We start from the raw sequence: 18774 nt of genomic DNA, 5'->3' as shown, positions 1-18774 counted from the left end.
TTTTGATTCCGCAGAGAAAGTAGCAGTTGCAGAAGAAAAATGTTTAGAATATACCTGAAGAAAAATTGATTTTACAGGCTAGATATAAATTCTTGAAATTTAAGTTTATATACCGTGTAATTAGGCTGGATCTACTCCCTGCATGCAGCGCTTCTTGACAGATGTCCCATAGCACTCCTATTTCCACTATCTTGGAGTCTGCTCAGCAACCCAGGCTTCACTTTTTTACCTTCATAGCATGGCCTCTCAGGTACTCTTTGCCCTCTTAGGGCCTTCATCCAGGGAATCCCTGCCATACACTACCTGGCCTTAGCAGCTCTGTGAAACCAAAGAGGAAGATTCCAAAACACCCTTCCTCCTCCATCCTTCATGGCTCTAATTCCAGAACCACATGAAAGATACTGCCAGCTTGCAATGAACATTTTAGCAGCTTTTATGTTCAGTTGCTTTCTAGGAGGAAAAGATCTTTAAGCCTTTTTCTCTTAGAAATTGGAAGCTTAGCTGGATGGAGTCTTGTCCTTAGGGTGAGGACCCTCCCTTCTGCCCAGAAGAAGCCTGAGGCCTCTCCTAAATGGTGCTAATCTTATCTTTTTCAGCACAAGCCTTGGTTCAACATTGTTTAGTGGTTGTCTTTTTTTTTTCTTTAAGCTGTACATTCTGTACTTGTTTGTGCCCTACTTGCCCTTTTTCATTGGATACCAAGTAAATAGTCATTAATAGTAACCACACCACATTTACACTATGGAATACTACTCAGCTATTAAAAACAAGGAATTCCCGAAATTTGTGGACAAATGGATTGATCTAGAAATTATCATAATGAGTGAGTTCACCCAGAAGCAAAAAGAGACAAATGGTATATACTCACTTATATCAAGACACTAGTCCAAGGGGTACGTCCCATGAAAAACTTTACGTACCAGCAAAGTGGGTCAGAGAGGGAGGACATCCTCTTGAGACTTTAGATGAGAGAAGCATGGAAAAATGGGGAAATAGAAGGATCCAGTGGGTCCTGGAAACCTACAAGAAGAACATTATGACGGGCAGATCTTGGTCCTGGGGTCCTGCTCAAACTATGGCACCAGCCAAGGAAAATATAGGCAGTAAACTTCGAACCCCTACCCATACCTAGCTGATGGACAGGACATTCTCCACCGTTGAGTGGAGAGTGAGATCTGACTTTCACACAAACTCTGGTGCCCATTTCTGATCACGTCCCCTTGATGGGGAGGCCTGGTGGCACTCAGAGGAAGGATAGCAGGTTACCAAGAAGAGACTCGATATTCTAAGAGCATATATAGGGGGAGGAGGTCCCCCTCAGTCACAGACATAGCGGAGGGGAGTAGGGGGGAAGCGGGAGGGAGGGAGGAATAGGAGGATACAAAGGATGGGCTAACAATTGAGATGTATTATGAATAAATTAATAAAATAAAATTTTAAAAAATGGCAACCACACCACATAATCAGTGTTATGCTATATTGAAATTGCCTACATTGAGGAAGTCAGTCCATCATTTTTTTTTTTTTTTTATTTAGCCTCAGGCAAAGTTTTAGGACAGGAGAAAATGCAGCCAGATTCTTTGCCAAAATGTTGCAGGACTGGTCTCTAGCCTTCTCTCTAATATTGTTAGTCTATAAAATACCTTCAGCTGGGCCTCTGAACACTCACTCAACACTACTGTCTTCCAAGCCTAAGACGGCTTGTTAACTTTGCTTGCAGTATTTAATCACTTTTTTAGTCCAAAGTTTCAAAGTCTTTTACATTCTTACCAAAACAAAACAAAAACAACCAAAAGCCATGGTCAGGTTCTTCACAGCAACGAACTCTCTAGTACCCTCTTACTTCTATTCCTGTAATAAAGAACCATGGCCAAGGCACCTTAAAGAAGAAAGAGTTTATTTTGGCTTATGGTTGCAAAGGGTTAGAGTATGTGCTTCCGATGGCAAGGAAGCCATGGCACCGGAGTGGAATACTGCAAGCGTCTATCTTGAACCACAGCCTGAGCAAAGAGAGTGGCACAAGGCTCTGAAACCTCAGAGCCTGTCCCCAGTGATGTCTTCCAACAATGAGACGCCTCCAAACCTCCCCAAGTAGCACTACCAGCTGGGGAACACATGTTTAACTACGTGAGCCTACTGTTGACATTTCTCATTCAAACTCCCACAAAGAGTATGGTGATAAATACTTCCTAAACTTGACATAACAACAATCAAAATTATCTACAACACTTAGAAAAGGAGTTGGCAATAGGGTAAGCACTATGTATGTGTTCTCTTATTATTCCTATATTTATTGTTAAAGCCTGAAAACCTATGCTAAAATTTAGTGTGTGGTAGATACTTAATAAATAAGTTTCATATAATAATAGTATAGTCGAGCCCCTAACTCAAATTATTTATAAAAATTTATTTAAAGGGCTAGAAAGATGGCTCAACAGTAGATAGTACTGGCTGTTCCTCCAGAGGACCCAGCTTTGATTCCCATCATCTCCCTGCCTCATAACACCATGTCCAGAAGATCTGATGCCCTCTTCTGGTCTTCACAGGAACCAGGAGTTGCAGTTGTACCAAAGATTGTGCAGGCAAAGCACCCGTAGGCATACAGAATAAATTCAGTGGAAATGTATCAGAGACCTAAATACAAAAACTAAAAGTCTACATTAAAAACTGAAATATATGCATTCCAGAATAAACAGATGATTTTACTACTAAATATCAAAAAGATAAACAACCAACACTTTTAATTTTTTAATATTTTATTAATTTATTCATATTACATCTCAATTGTTATCCCATCCCTGGTATCCTCCCATTCCTCCCTCCCTCTCGTTTCCCCCTACTCCCATCCCCTATGACTGTGACTGAGGGGCACCTCCTGCCCCTGTATATGCTCATAGGGTATCAAGTCTCTTCTTGGTAGCCTGCTATCCTTCCTCTGAGTGCCACCTCATCCAGGGGACGTGAAAGTCTTCAGTTACCAGGAAAGTGGGACAGAGGGAAGGACACCCTATTGGGACTCTAGGTGAGAGAAGAATGGGAGAATGGGGAAACAGAAGGATCCAGGGTCCTAGAAACCTATAAGAAGGCGGATCTGGACCTGAGGGTCCTGCTCAAGCTATGGCACCAGCCAAGGACAATATGTGCAGTAAACTTCCAACCCCTACTCAGTTCTAGCCAATATATAGGACATTCTCCACAGTTGAGTGGAGAGTGCGGACTGACTTTCACACGAACTCTGGTGCCCCATATTTGACCACGTCCCCTGGACAACCAACATTTTTAAATGGGGGGAAAAAAGAAGCTCAGTGGCAGAGAGTTTGTCTATGTGCAAGGCACAGGTTCAGTCCCCAGCATGAAAAAAAAAAAAAAAAGCAAGATAATATCTATAGTTCAGCTCATGTGAGCCTGAAATAGAATAGGGAGGTTAGGGTCATCCTAGGAAGCAACAAGAAGACAATTAGAGAAAGAGAGGTGACAACCAACAACAAACAAATAAACAAACATCTGGGAGGTGGGAAGAACATGATAGATTGTAATCAAAGGCAGTGATGCAGATGCCCAAACCAGCCCATCATAAAAGGCTGAGCATCATTGTCATCTGGAAAATTCAAACTCAAGGCATACTGAGTTCCATTTTATTCCTACTAGTGTGGCTTTGTTAAAAAAAAAAAAAAGAAAAGAAAAAGAAGTATTGTTGACGATATGGGAAAAAATGGAGTGCTCATAGATTATTGATTGGATGATAAAAATGTGTAGTTCAGAAAACATTTTAGTCTTTTAATAAAAAGATAATTATAGGGTATTCCTATGACCTAGAAATCCCTATGCAAAAAAGAAAAAAAATTCTTGTAAACCAGTGAATTCATTTCCTCAGTAGTGTAATAGATACCCGTGGCCACTTTAGTAGCCTGCTGAGGTGAGCCAGTGTCAGAACCAGGGCCACGGCATCCTTCTGAAGTCACTGCGACTCCACAAAGCCTGAGCCACTGCCAAGTTCCAGTCACCACAGGAGCTTCTGTAGTAGCTCATGGTGTCAGGGGTTAGGGGTTTTGTGTGACAAGCAAAGTGCTTCTTTCAAGTGTGAGTATCAACACCTGTCCAGGTACTCATGTGTCTCCTAAATGGGTGTGGCAACAAAGCAGCCAGTTATGGACTTCATGTCTTCAGCTGCATGAGAGAGAATCTCAGCTTCTGCTTCTGTGTTGTGGGACATTTGTCCAGATTCCAGTGAAGCGTATGTGTCTGTGCTGACTCTGGTTATGACATCGTCCTAGAGTGTATCTGGAGTGAGAGCCTATCCAGCCCTGTGGTTAGGCATCATATCATTGCTTTTCAAAACAGTGAATACATTATTTGTTGATTTAAGTTAGTATCATGTGAAACTGTACCTAATTTCTTATTAAGACCAAATTGTTTGGCCACAATACTTTCAAAGACCCAAATATATTACTTTTCCAGTTAAAAACACATTTAAAATAAGTAAATAAATTTCTTGTGTGAATACTCATAGTAATATAACGTTCAAAGACAGAAGTGATCTGGTGAATGGTGGGTAAACAGATTTCAGTATATCCGTACAATGTAATATTTGCTAATGAAAAACAATGAAGACCTGATGTATGTTACAACATGAATAAGCATGTTAAGCAAGAGAAACCAGACATGATTTTTTTTTATCATTCTATATAAAATGAGTAGAATAGCCAAATCATAGAAACAGAAAGATTAGTGACTAACACTGGCTCATTAAGATGGATGGGATATCTTTGGAAATTGATGAAAATGTCCTGAAGTTGCATAGTGGTTATAACAGTTCATCTCTTTTGTTAGCTTGATTGCAGTAAAAGACACCTGGGAGATTTGTACAACACAGCACTGGGTGTGGCAGTAAGGACATTTTCCAAGATAAGATCATGAAGGCTCTGACATAATGAATGGGTTAATCCGTTGTAAGATTCAGAATTTGATTCCAGATTCTGGCTATTACAAATAAAGCTGCTATGAACATGGTTGAGCAAATGTCCTTGTTGTATGGTGGAGCATCTTTCAGCTATATGCTCAGGAGTGGTATAGCTGGGTCTTGGGGTAGCACTATTTCCAGTTTTCTGAGAAAGCGCCAGATTGATTTCCAGAGCGGTTGTACAAATTTGCAGCAATGGAGGAGTGTTCTCCTTTCTTCACATCCTCACCAGCATGTGCCATCACTTGAATTTTTTATCTTAGGCATTCTGGTAGGTGTAAGATGGAATTTAGACCCCCTGTTCAGATATAGCCAATGGGCAGCTCATTCTCCGTGGTTGTGAGGGGATCTGGGACTGCCTCTGGTGCCCCCCATTTGATCACTTCCCCTTGGTGGAAGGGCCCTGCAGGCACACAGAGGAAGGGAAAGCTGGCTATCTGGATGAGACCTGATAGGCTGTGGTCATCTGGTGGGGGAGGAAGTCCCCTTCTGTCAGAGGTGTAGGGCACGGGAATAGAACAGAAGAGAGAGGGAGGGTGGTAACTGGAAGATACAGGTGAGGGGATAACAATCTGAATGTAATCTGAATAAATTATAATACATTATAATTTTTTTAAAAAAGTCGCATTTTGAAAAAGCTATTGAGATGTGATGGTATTATTGAAAGTGGGGCTAGTTAGAGGAACTTGGTCACTGGGGCTTGCCCTTGACAGTTATGTCTTAGCTTTGGATCCTTCTTGTTATACCTATCTGCACCCTGCACCCTGCACCCTGCACCCTGCATCCTGCATCCTGCATTCTGTCCTCCACACATGTGTGTCCTCCACACATGTATATTATAAAGTTTTATCTAGCAACAGGCCTGGAAACGATGCAGCCAAATGACCGTGGGCTATATTTCTAAAACTATGGGCCAAAATAAACCTTTCCTCATTTTATCATGTTTAATTTAGGTGTTTCTCACAGTAACAAAAAGCATATATAGTGATAAGAACTGCACAACTCTGAAAATATTAAAAACCAATGGATTATAGACTTTAAAGTAGTGATTTTACCATAATTTTGAACCATTTAAAGCATGTACCTTGTGGTACATGTCTATAGTTTCAGCAGTCTTGAAGCAGAGAAAGGAGGATTATGAATTTGAGGTCAGCCTGAACTAGTACGTAACATGACCCTGTCTTCCCTGCTAACAGAGCAGAGAGAAAGTGGTTTTTGATCTTGAAAAATAAAAATTGCAACTTAATAGTTTCATCGTCGAGATGTGAAGTTCCATCTCTTCTCTTCTGGGAGGACTGCTGCCGCCACCACGGAGAAAGTAGATCTTTGTGAAAACTCTGATGGGCAAGACTGTCACCTTGGAGGCAAAGCCCAGTGACATTCACTGGCAAACAACTGGAAGATGGCCTCAGCCTGTCCGACTACAACATACAGATAGTACCCCCTGTACCTGCTCCTTCACCTCAGGGGTGGGATGCAGATCTCTGTGAAGACCCTGACTGGCAAGGCCATTACCCTGGAAGTGGAGCCAGTGATACCACCCAGAAGGTCAAACAGGAAGGTGGACATATCTTTCTCACCACAGTATCTAGAAAGAGCCCTCCTTGTGATTGCTCTTGGCCTTAATGGGGAGATGTCTTCGTTTTCCCTATCTTTTAAGCTGTTAACCAGTTTCCTTGTACTTTGAATAAAGTATTGCATTCCCCCCCCCAAAAAAAGCATCTTAATCTTTAAATATAAAGTTATGTTAGGTAATTTAAATTCCCACATTATTTGTGATTCAGACTAATAAAAAATACAAACAAAATCATGATATATATTTTTCTTAAGATGTTTTTTAATTATAACACATGACAAAAATATTTTAAACATTTCTTTTATAGCTACTCAGGAGGTCACCTTACAAAATAATAAATTGAGATTCAGTGTCTCTATATTTAATATAAGATTTTAAATTCTATTTTCATTGTTTAAATAGTAAAATGTTTGCAGGTGCAAAAACCAGCAATTTGATATGGGGAAAATAAATGTCTTTATAGTCCACTGTTATTTTATCCATTATTTCGGTGAATGAGTTTTTTGAATTCTAGAATTATAAACCAGCAAACATATTGTGCAATGCTTTATTTTACCTCATGGCAAACACAGCAATAATTGTATGTGGTACTATGTACTGATTTCATACTTTGCTTAAGTATATAATTTTTTTATTATGTACACCGCTTCTTGCTAGAATACCAGCTGATTTTGTGAATATAGAATTTCAGATGTTTTTGAACCCTAGTTCACTGCAAAAATATTAAACCTTGTATCTAACATTATACCCCTTTTCTGTTTAAGAATTTTCTATATTAAGGCCCTGTGGATATTGCTCAGTTGGTAGAATGCTTTCCGATATCCACAACCCCCTAGGTTCAATCCTCAGCCCCATGTGAGCTGGACATGATGGTGCACATCAGCCATCCTAGCACTTGGGAGATTAAAGCAGAAGAATGAGAAGTCCATAGTCATCCTTGACAATATAGCAAGTTTAAGTATGCCCTGGACCACATAGGATACCTGTCAGAAAAAAAGCGGGGGAGGAAGAAATATCTAAATCATTCTATTTGTGCTGGAGTCAATTACAAGGCACATGTGTTTAAATAAATGCATTGGTAGCATTATTGTCATTATAGCTCAAGAAATTGTCATATTTAATACTGATGCCACATAATACTGATGTCATTTTGTTTTCTTAGGAACTCCCTGCACCACTACTTGATGATAATGGTAAAAAAGAGCTTGAAGATGTGCGTAATCCTAAAACACCAGAGCAGCCTGATACTAACATGAAAATAGCCTGGCGATACCAGTTACAACCCAAGATGGAGGCAAGTCAATGTATAAACTACCTCTAAAATTTGCTAATGCATTTCTTTTCACTTTATAGAATCTCTGGTTTGCTCTACTAGGTTTTAGGTTTTGTGCTTTGGCCCAGTTTTTCTTTTTGAAATGTGCGTATTATTCTGTGCCATTATGTATTAGAAGTATATAACTTATTTGGTTTTCTTTTTTCCTGTGTGTGTTCATAGAGGCCAAAGTTAAATGTCTTCCGTCTCTCTCCCCACCATACTTTTTGAGATAGTATCTTTCACTAAACATGAAGCTTACTGATTCAGCAAGCAGAAGCAGGGTAGTTTAGACATTCCTTCCTTTCTTTCTCTTCTTCCTTCCTTCCTCCCTTTTGTTTCTTTCTGACTGGTGTCCTATGTAGTCACAGGCATGCTTGAACTTACTATGTAGCCAAAGATGACTGTGTAGCAAGCCTGAGGAATGTTCCTGAAGGGATTGCTTAATTTTTAGAAGAAACTTTTGGGCATTGTGGTCCTAAGTAATATTAGAATCTTAGTATTTGGGGACTCTCACAAATGAATTAAGTGCATCTGCATTATGAGATGAACTTGAGACTTTAGAGCCAGAGGTGGACTATTACAGTTTGAAATTATGTGCTTGGATGTTAAGCTGATAAGAAGAGATGGTGTTGTAGTCAGGGTTACTACTACTGTGATGAAACCCCGTGACCAAAGCAACTTGAGGAGGGACAGATTTATTTTACTCACTGGTCTATAAAGCAGTTCATTATCAAAAGCAGTGGAGGACAGGAACTTAAGCAGGACAGAAACTTGGAGGCAGGAGCAGATGCAGAGGCCATGGACAAGTGCTGCTTACTGGCTTGCTCAGACTGGTTTCTTCTAGAATCCAGAACCACCAGCCCAGGGGCGGCATCAACCACAATGGGCCAGGTACTTTCACATCAACCACTAATTAAGAAAATGCCCTACAGCTGGATCTTATAGAGGCATTTTCTCAATTGAGGCTCCCTCCTCTCTGATGACTCTAGCTTGTGTCAAGTTGACATAAAAATTGCCAGGACAGATGGATTTGTAATGATTACTTTTCATGTTAATGTGGCTGGATTTTGAGTCACCTAGGAGACACACTTGTACTTCCAAAGAGATTTAACCGAGGAAAGAAAACCTATCTTTTTTTTTTTCTTTTTCTTTCTTTGTTTCTTTTTTTATTATTTTTCCTTTTTTACATATATGTGTATATGTTAAGAAGACCTATCTTAATAAGACTGTACCGTTCTGTGGGCTGGGGTGCTGGAGTTATGAAAAGAGAAAGCGCATAGAACCCAGGCATTCTTCCCTCTGCTTTCTGACTATGGAAGCAAATGCAACTAGCTGCATAATTCTGCTGCCATGCCTTCCCCACCATGTCAGAGTGTTTGAGGGAACCTGGAGCTATAACAAACCTTGCTTCCCTTAACTCATTCAGATAGCTGGTCACAGCAATGAGAAAAGCAGTGCAGCACTTGGGACTTTGTATGTTAGCAGTATTTTATAGTTAACTGTGAGCATACCTCCTCCATCCGCTGAGACTTCTTTGTGAAGATAGAGAGCTTATTTTATTTTCTCCTGTAGTCCCACCACCTATAGTAATAGTTACATAGTGAATAATAATAAATGTAATTAGTAATAGTTAATAATAAATATTTATTCATTTGGCCAGGTGATCACCCATCAGCTATGTACCAAAGCATGCATATTAAGTAATGGCAAATTGTGTGTGTGTGTGTGTGTGTGTGTGTGTGTGTGTGTGTGTGTATCTTATTTGGATACTATGATTTAAAACTTTGATTCAGACTACTAAAAAAAAACTACAAACTGATTTTCCTTTTATATGTCAGCCCTATAAAATGAACAAGAAAACCTCAGTTTTTACAAGTCAACAAAAATATGAAAAGAAACTTTTTGTGACTCAAACATAAAAACAGATGCCTGGCTTTAGTTAGAATAAGAGAGATGTAGTTTAGAACTATGACACTGCCCTGTCACTGTCCGATAATAGGCATCATGGTGTTCTACAGTGTTTCTCAATGTACTTCATTAGCAATAGAGCGAAAGAAGTACTTTCATTCTTTACTGATGAAAGAAGTTAAGCTATTAGAGTCGAGATAAGATAGATAATGAATCTCATTCGGAAATCTAGACCCAACAAGACAGGAAAAACACTTCAAATGAGACAAATGCAGGTGGCCAAGTCACTATGAATGTAACATGTATAGAACTCATTAGTCTCATGATTGTCACATGGTTCTCTCCGCTGTATGTAGTTTGTTTTATACATGTGTAATAAAAAAAAAGTATAAAAAATAAAATAAAAAAAAGAAAGTGCAAGTAGTAGGAGGTAGCAGGCTGGCCCAACATGCACAGCACTTGCTGTGTTGGCCTGACAGTCTGTGGTTGAATACCCAGAACCCACTTCACAAACATGAGCCCCTGGGATCCACTCATGTGTTTGGAATATGTGCGCCCACCCTTAATACACACCCACAGACACAGACAATCTTAAATATTAACTATAGGAAATGAACAAGGCTGAGCAAGTGTCTGTGGAGTAGGATTTAGGTCCTTTGGGCTTATGCCAAGGACTGGTATAGAAGGGTCATGTTGTAAGTTTATGTGAGGATTCCTCACAATGATGTTCAGAGTAGCTGCGCCAATTGCGATTCCCACCAGTGAATGAGGATGTACTTTTCCCCTTGTCCTCCTCAGGATCTGTCCTCTTGTTTTCTTGTTCTTAGCCATTCTGACTAGGGTACAGTGAAATCTCAAAGTTTCGATTTGCATCCCCTAACTGCTAAGGACAATGCTTTTTTGTTTTGATTTGGTTTGGGGTTTTTTGTTTTGTTTTGTTTTTCAGATATTTCTTTTCTTTTTTCTTTTTTTTTATTTAATTAATTTATTAAGATTATAACTCAATTGTTATCCCATCACTGTATCCTCCCGTTCCTCCCTCCCTCCTGCTTTCACGCTATCCCCTCCCCTAGGTCTATGACCACAGGGGACCTCCTCCCCCACTATATGGTCATAGGCTATCAAGTCTCATCTTGGTAGCCTGATTATTCTTTCTTTGAGTGCCATCAGGCCTCCCCACCAAGGGGAGGTGTTCAAATATGGGGCACCAGAGTTCATGTCAGATTCAGTCCCCACTCTCCACATAACTGTGGAGAATGTCCTGCCCATTGGGTAGATCAGAATAGAGGTTCGATATCTAGTACTTGTATTGTGCTTGGTTAGTGCAACAGTTTGAGCAAACCCCAATCCACCCGTCATGATGTTCTTCTTGTAGGTTTCTAGGACCCTCTGAATCCTTCTATTTCCCCATCTCCTTTATTTCTCTTACCTAGAGTCCCAGTAGGATGTCCTCACATCTTTCCCAATATTTCTTAGCCACTCTTTTTTCTTCTTTTGAGAACTCTCTCTGTTCAGGTCTCTGGCCCAGTTTTGAATGGATCTTTTGTATTGTTTTGCTTTTTATTTTTAATTATTTCTATATTCTAAATATTAATCCTCTATCAGAGTACTGCTGACAGGGATTTTCCCCATCCCTTTGGTTTTTCCTCAGGATTGATTGATTATTTTTCTGTGCAGAAATTTTTTGTTTTCTGAGGTCTCCATTGCTAATTGTTAGCCTTAGTTCTTGGGCAGATGGAGTACTATTCAGAAAATCCTCTCTTGTACCTGAATCATACCTAGGCTATCTGTAGCAGTTTTGGTGTTTCCAGTTTCACATTTAGGTTTTTATGTATTTCATTTGTTTTGGTACAAGGTGATAGATTCTGATAAGTTTTATTTTTTTCACATGTGTACATCCAGTTTTCCAACCAATATTTGTTGAAGATGCTGCCTTTTCTCCAGTGTATCTTCCTGGCCTGTTTGTGGAAAGATTGATAGCTGTAGTAACACATACTTAAACTCAGGTCTTCTCTTTTTTTCCCTTGATCATCATGCCTGTTTTTGTGCCAGTACCATTTTGATTTGTGTGACCTTGAAACCAGTTTGTACATATATTGAGAATTTTCTCCTGTGCTTATCAAGAATATTAGTCTACAGTTTTCTTTTGTTTTGCCCCTATTGATTTTTAATGTCAGAATAACAGCGGCTTTGAGGAGTGGGAGCAGTTCAGTGTCTGATCCTTCTCTCTTTTCTAGAACAGTAAGAGGAACATTGGTGTTAGGTCTTTGCTGAAGCTTTGGTAGAATTTGACAGTGAATCCATCTTATTCTGTGCTACATTGTTGGTAGACTTGTATTACTACTTCAGTGTGATTGTTTGCTGTCGATCTGTTTAAGTTATTTATAGCCTCCTGATGTAATTTTGGTACATTATCTTTTTTACATGTACATTTATATTAATATACGTATATACAATAAATGTGTATTCTTGCCTACTGCAAGAAGAACCATGAAACAGTCAGGAATTATATAAATGTTACATTCATAGTGTTTTCGTTATTTGTATCTGGCAATCTTGAAGAAAACATCTCTCCTATCTTGTTGCCTCTAAAATTCTGAATGTAAATCAATATCTATCATATCTAATCTTTATCAACTTAAGATATCTGTCTAGATCTAAAAACATCTTAACCCCTAAACAACTAAGCTTAATTGTTAAACTAAACTATCTGGTCTTCAACCCCATCAGAGACTTGAGAAGGAATAAAATTATCTGACTAGACAGGAAGTGCAGGTTAGCAGCTTCCAAAATGAGAAGATGACAGAGACAGTTTGCTGCCTGAACAGTCAAGCCAAACTCTCTATAATGTTGGAGCATCATCTTCAGCCTTCTGGCCCAATATATCTGCCTCATTTCTGCCTCATATAGAATTCTGCCTAAAAATGGGCAAGCTTGGATGCAGGCAAAGTCAACTGCCAAACTCCGCCAAGTCAGGGTAAGCCAGTCCCCAATAGTTCCTGCCTCACAAATATGTCTGTCAGATATATTGATAGATCATCTTTCTATAGGAATTTTTTTCAGTTTTTTAGAAACTAACTCTTCAAAGTTTACCCTAACAATCCTATTTTATTGAACTCTGTCTTTCTAGCTTCTTTTTCATCTCTAAAATTCCTAATTTGGATACCTCCCCACCTCTCTCTCTCTCTCTCTCTCTCTCTCTCTCTCTCTCTGTGTGTGTGTGTGTGTGTGTGTGTGTGTGTGTGTGTGTGTGTGATTTGTTTGACCACAGGTTTTACAGCTTTGTTTTTTCCAAAGAACCACATTTTTGTTTGATGCATTCAATTTATTATTCTCTTCATATCCATTTCATTAATTTATAGCCAACTTTTACTGTTTCTTGCTATCTAATGCTTTGAGATTTTGCATTATTCTTGTTTTTCTGTGACCTTAGATTACATTGAGTTATTTCTTTGAAATCTAATTTTTTTTTAATGTAAGTAGAAACTTAACTGCCTTACCTCAGAAACTCTGAATAGTTCTTAAATTAGTTACTTCCATGGTCAAAAGTGGCTCACTCATAGAAGAGTTTCTTTTGACATACAGTCCGTAGTGGTAAGGGAGGCAGAGAAGCAGCTGGCCGGAATAGGAAACCAAAAGATCATGTCCCCAACCACAAACAGGAAACGGAGAAAGCAATGATCTAGTAAGATACATAAGATTAAATCAGTTCTTTTCCATTTGTTGAGATTTGCTTTGTAGCCTAGATTTAGGTTACTTTAGAAAAGGTTCCATTAGCTGTTAATCAAAATGTTGTATATGAATTTGATAAGTCCATTGCCAGTTATTCATTTTCTCTCTCCTCTTCTCTCCTCTCCTCTCCTCTCCTCTCCTCTCCTCTCCTCTTCTCTCTCTCTCTCTGTCTCTGTCTCTCTCTGTCTCTCTCTCTCTCTCTCTCTCTCTCTCTCTCTCTCTCTCTCTCTCTCTCTCTCTCTCTCTCTCTGTGTGTGTGTGTGTGTGTGTGTGTGTGTGTGCGCATGCGCGCGCGCGCGCGCGTGCACGCACGCCCTCTCTGTCTTCCCTGTTGGTACTAAAGTTTTGATAGTTTAAATATGTGAGTCTGTGGGGCCATTTCTCACTCAAACTACCACAACATAACATTTTCATTTTTAAATTCTTTCAATTTTTGTACTTCTCTTTTGTTCACCTTTCTCTCATGAAATATATTCTTTCCTGTGAGCTCATAGTTAGACTGTCTCCCTTCCTTCCCTATATATTGGCCAGCTTTACGTTCTGTCTGTACTAGTGACTCAGTGATCATCAACCGCCTTCATGTGTACTTGCTTTGAAAGTCCCAGGTCGAGTTTTAGAAATAGTTTTGCTGGATGGAAAAGTTTTGGTTGATATTTATTTTCAAGACTTGAAATATAACAATCCATTCTTTTCTGACATTTTAGGGTTACTGATGTGAGACAGTTTTTTATTTTTATACATTTGCTTTCCACTGCATTTTTAAGTTAGGTGTTTTACCGTGTATTTCCAGCATTTCTTTTTGATTGATTTCAGAATCACAGTTTCCTTACTGTTTCTCTCTCTCTCTCTCTCTCTCTCTCTCTCTCTCTCTCTCTCTCTCTCTCTCTCTCTCTCTCTCTCTCTCCCTCCCTCCCTCTCTCTCTCTCCTCTCTCTCCCGTTCTAGTTTTATAGTGTCTAGTATTGTTTCTTTTTCAAATGTATATTTATTTTTTATTCATTTGGTGAATGAATGTGTGTGCATGCCAGGGTCTGTGTATGAAGGTTAGAATACATCCCTCAGGAATTGGTTCTCTCCTTCTACAGGGTGAGATCTAGGAGTTGAACTCCAGCAGCAAACATCTCCACCCGTTGAGCTTCACTGTAGCCCTAATAATGCTGCTTTTACTTTGTATCTTTGAAATCTTAGCTGTGGTCTTTCTATCTTTGAAAATAGTTTACTGTAATGCTATACTATATATATATGTATCTTACAGCTTTTAATCTTAACTCCGTCTTCTGTGCTGTGCGTTTTTGTGTTTGGTCTCCTGATTCTATCACAGAGTTCTTATCCCTCCGGGTCACGTGCTCATTGTTGTTCTCCCCTGAGTGCGGTGCTGTCCTCTCTGTGACCCCTGTTGCGGATACTCATGCTCCTGCTTGATCTTGCTTGTCTGATCCTAATTCTTTCCACGGTATGTTTAAGTTGGGTGCTTTGCCATGTATTTTCAGCATTTCTGTTTGGCTGATTTCAGAATTCCAATTTTCTTACTAATGTTTTTCTCTGTTTTTTATTTACACTTCTCTTCCCTATTGCTGATCTTTTTATCTACTTTGCTAATGCTCTTACCCAAGTTCTCAGCTTATTTCCTTGCTTTATTCATCTGCTTATTTGACTCCTCTATGGATCCTTGACTATTTGAACATGGGATTCTGAACCCCTTTTCTGACACTTGAGCCATCTCTGGTGTCATTTCAGACTCAGGGGCTCAGGAGCTTGTAGGAGTTTATTGGATTGTTTTCTCCTTTGTGTGTTTTATTGTTGTGGTTTGGATATCCTTTAGAATGATTGTGTCCTCATGGTTTTTTGCTTTTTGTTTTTTGGGTTTTTTTTTTTTTTTTCTATTTTATGTGGGTCTTCTTGGAGCATTGATCTTTGCCTAGGCTTATGTTCCCATTACTATTTAGGACAAAAGCTGACTATAGTAACCAATAGTTATTTGACAGCAATTCCAATGTTAATCTGCAGAGACTAAGTACTTGAGTTATGTCCCTGATAAGGTTCAGACAGAGGCACCTCAGATGGTGTGGGGGAAACATAGTTCATAGGTCTTTAGCTCTGAGGGTATTAAGAAGTGAAATGAAATGAGAGAGAAAGGAGAGCAAATACAAATTCAGAAGTGAAGTGTGGATTGCAGACTAGGTACACAAACTGCACAGTCACAAATACTTATGCAGTCAAGATCCGAGCTGAAACTAAATAACTGAACAATTGGAAAAAAGATAAGATGTTTACAAAAATTTAATTAATATGCAAGATAAATTATATAAATATTGATTATTTTACATAAAAAAAGAAATATAAAGGTTTAATTTTTAATTATTTAAATAGAAAATATTGCATCTGCCAGTATTTCTTCTACACACACATAGGCACACACACAAATGCTTTCCCCCACAGTAGCAGTTTGTTTTTGTAGCTACTTCTGCAAGATGGAGAGAAGGCATATAATGTCAAGAGTGCAAGCAAGGTGGCTTGCTGTGTATTCACTCCTCAGGGGATCTTCAGGGTCGCACTCAGGTTTTTGTGGCAAATTCTTGGTCTGGGACCCATACCTGCCTGCTGAAGCCTTGTCTGGTGTGCTGATGGTTAGAGAATTCTGTGTCTGAGCTCCGGTGGGCTGTGAACGATGCGCCCACACACGTGCTGCTGAGTGTTCTCGTCCCAGCCAGACCCTGATCTTTTCCTTTCCACGTGCCACACAGTCCTTGCCTGTCTACTGTCCTGGGTACGGCATGCTTCCCGAGCTTCCATGCTGTGTGCAGACGGTAGCAGAGGTGCTGTCTTCCACGTGGTCTCCACTTCCATTCACCTCAGGGTAGTAGTGGAGATTCTCAGCATTGGGTTGCCATACAGCACTCCACCACAGTGTATGTAGCCAGTCCGTCCTACCTGTCCCTCTGCTCAGATGTGCACAGCCTCTGGTCACTCACCTGCCACTCGGCCATTCTCTGACTACCAGTGGCTGAATGAAGCACAGCCCCCTCTTGCCCAGCATGGACCCGGGAGGTATGGCTGGATGCCAGTGGCTGCTTCCTTGTAGGTCTCGTCAGAATTCTCTGTGAGAATTTTGTTAATCTCATCAAGCTTGTGCTTGTGTCGTGATTCCTTTCCTCCACACCCCTCATTTGTCTTCACACTCCCTTTCATGCATTTGTAATGTTCTTTGACTCCTCATCGTTTGAAGATACCATCTATTCTTTCTTGTGTGTGTGCATGCACACGTGGAGGCCTGGGTTGATGTCAAGTGACTTCTTATTGTTGATGGTGGTGGATTACAGTGCTGAGAACTGGACTGAAGGCCTCGGACTTGCTAGGCAAGCATCTATCACTGAGCTATGTAACCAGACCAACGCCAGGTGTCCTTCTTCAGTTGTTTCTCCTTTTTGAGACAGTGACTCTTACTGAACCTAGAACTCACTGATTGGCTGGCTGGCCAGTGAACATCATTGATATGTCAGTCTCTGCTCCCAAAGACAGGGGTTACCGATGCATACTGCCATTTCTGGGTTTTTAGATGGGTATTGGAAATCTTCATTCCGATCCTCATGCTTGTGTAGCATGGCTGAGCCATCTCCTGAGCCCCTTTTATCCTCACTTACACTTCAAGAGAGCTTACAAAGGCAAAGCCACCATCCTACCTGGGCTCCCATTGTTCCTTTATAAAGTATAATTTAGGATATTCTCCCATTTATTGACTATCCTATTTTTCCCTGGGAGTTTGCTGAATGCTATATAATCTACAGTGACTTCCTTTTTCACTCTGCATGAACTATTTCTCTTTCACTGCTTTCTCTTCTTGAAGACATGATTTAAAGTAGAAAACCATATATCCATTTTACTACTTGTGTCTATTTTAGTATGTGAGCTCAGGGAGAGAAAGTGAATGTTTTGCTGGCATGTGTTATGTGTTCCATAAAATAAATTAATGAGTAAATTAAATACTAACTTAAGTTGCAATTATTAATAAGTAATCACTTCTTTTTATTTTATTATCAGTGCTCAAATTTGTTCACTTTTACTTACAAGTGTGTGCTTCTGTTTAAGGAATAAGAATCATGTCTGGTTTCTTTGCATTTCTTTTGGCCCAACACAGTAATTCTGTGTTCAGTAATTAAGCCATACCAGTGATCTTTGGCCACCACTTGTTTTCATCTTTTTCTTAAGTCTAGGCATTTCTCTGCAATTCCTAGTTTGAAAATGAAACAAACAAAAACACTGAGGTTTTTATATATCCTTGCACAAAATGCAGTTTCATTATTATGGTTTAAGAATAAAGAAGTAGAAGGAGTCCAAAAGTAGGCCTATTGATTATTAGGAATACCCTTTAATAAAAGTTGTTACCAAGCCTTACAAGTATAGTCCTAGTCTACTCAGGGAAAGTTAACAAGGATGTGAATATAGAGGGTAGAGACTTAATAACACATAAATGTTTCACTCCAAAGAATATGTAGGTTACAAATACTAGCCCAAGGAGCATGTCCCATGAAAGTCTTCACTTACCAGGAAAGTGGGACAGAGGGGAAGACATCCTATTGGGACTTTAGGTGAGAGAAACATGAGAGAGTAGGGAAATAGAAGGATCCAGATGGTCCTAGAAACCTACAAGAAGAACATTATGATGGGCGGATCTGGGCCCAGGGGTCCTGCTCAAACTATGGTACCAATCAAGGACAATACATGCAGTAAACTTCGAATCCCTACCCAGATCTATCCAATGGACAGGGCATTCTCCACAGTTGAGTGGAGAGTGGGGACTGACTTTCACATGAACTCTGGTGCCCCTGGATGGGGAGACCTGGTGTCACTCAGAGGAAGGATAGCAGGCTACCAACAAGAGACTTGATACCCTATGAGCATGTACAGGGGGAGGAAGTCCCCCTCAGTCACAGTCATAGGGGAGGGGAGTAGGGGGAAAGCGGGAGGGAGGAAGGAATGGGAGGATACAAAGGAGGGGATAACAATTGAGATGTAAGATGAATAAATTAATAAAATATTTTTTAAAAAGGATATGTAGGTTAAGTTTAGAGAGTATAGAATCCTTCCCATCTCACTAGTGATTTAGATTATCTATCATTGTGGACTTGCCCTCGCCCTGCTTGTCAGTATGCATTCACTCCTCACCTACAGACTGCAAGCCCGCAGTGCATTCTGGATTTCACTTCAGAATTGTAGGACTCTAGTACCAGGCTCCAGGGACTCATGGCATACCAAAGTCTTGTAATAATTAGTGGTTTAGCCACAA

The 18774-nt window shown here is 39.8% G+C and overlaps 1 protein-coding gene across 1 annotated transcript in view; it reads left to right on the top strand.

Annotated features, from left to right (window-relative positions):
- The window catches only part of Elp4 (elongator acetyltransferase complex subunit 4), a 216433-nt gene that overhangs the window by 51647 nt on the left and 146012 nt on the right, over nucleotides 1-18774 (top strand). The window contains exon 4 of the mRNA XM_051144289.1: nucleotides 7699-7830. Coding sequence (XP_051000246.1) covers nucleotides 7699-7830 — 132 coding nt within the window. The remainder of the gene's footprint in view (nucleotides 1-7698; nucleotides 7831-18774) is intronic.

This window comes from Acomys russatus, chromosome 4 (genome assembly GCF_903995435.1).
Source record: "Acomys russatus chromosome 4, mAcoRus1.1, whole genome shotgun sequence".
Lineage (NCBI taxonomy): Eukaryota > Metazoa > Chordata > Mammalia > Rodentia > Muridae > Acomys > Acomys russatus.
The sequence above is the reverse complement of the archived record's forward strand: the minus strand, read 5'-3'. Positions and strand labels throughout refer to the sequence as shown.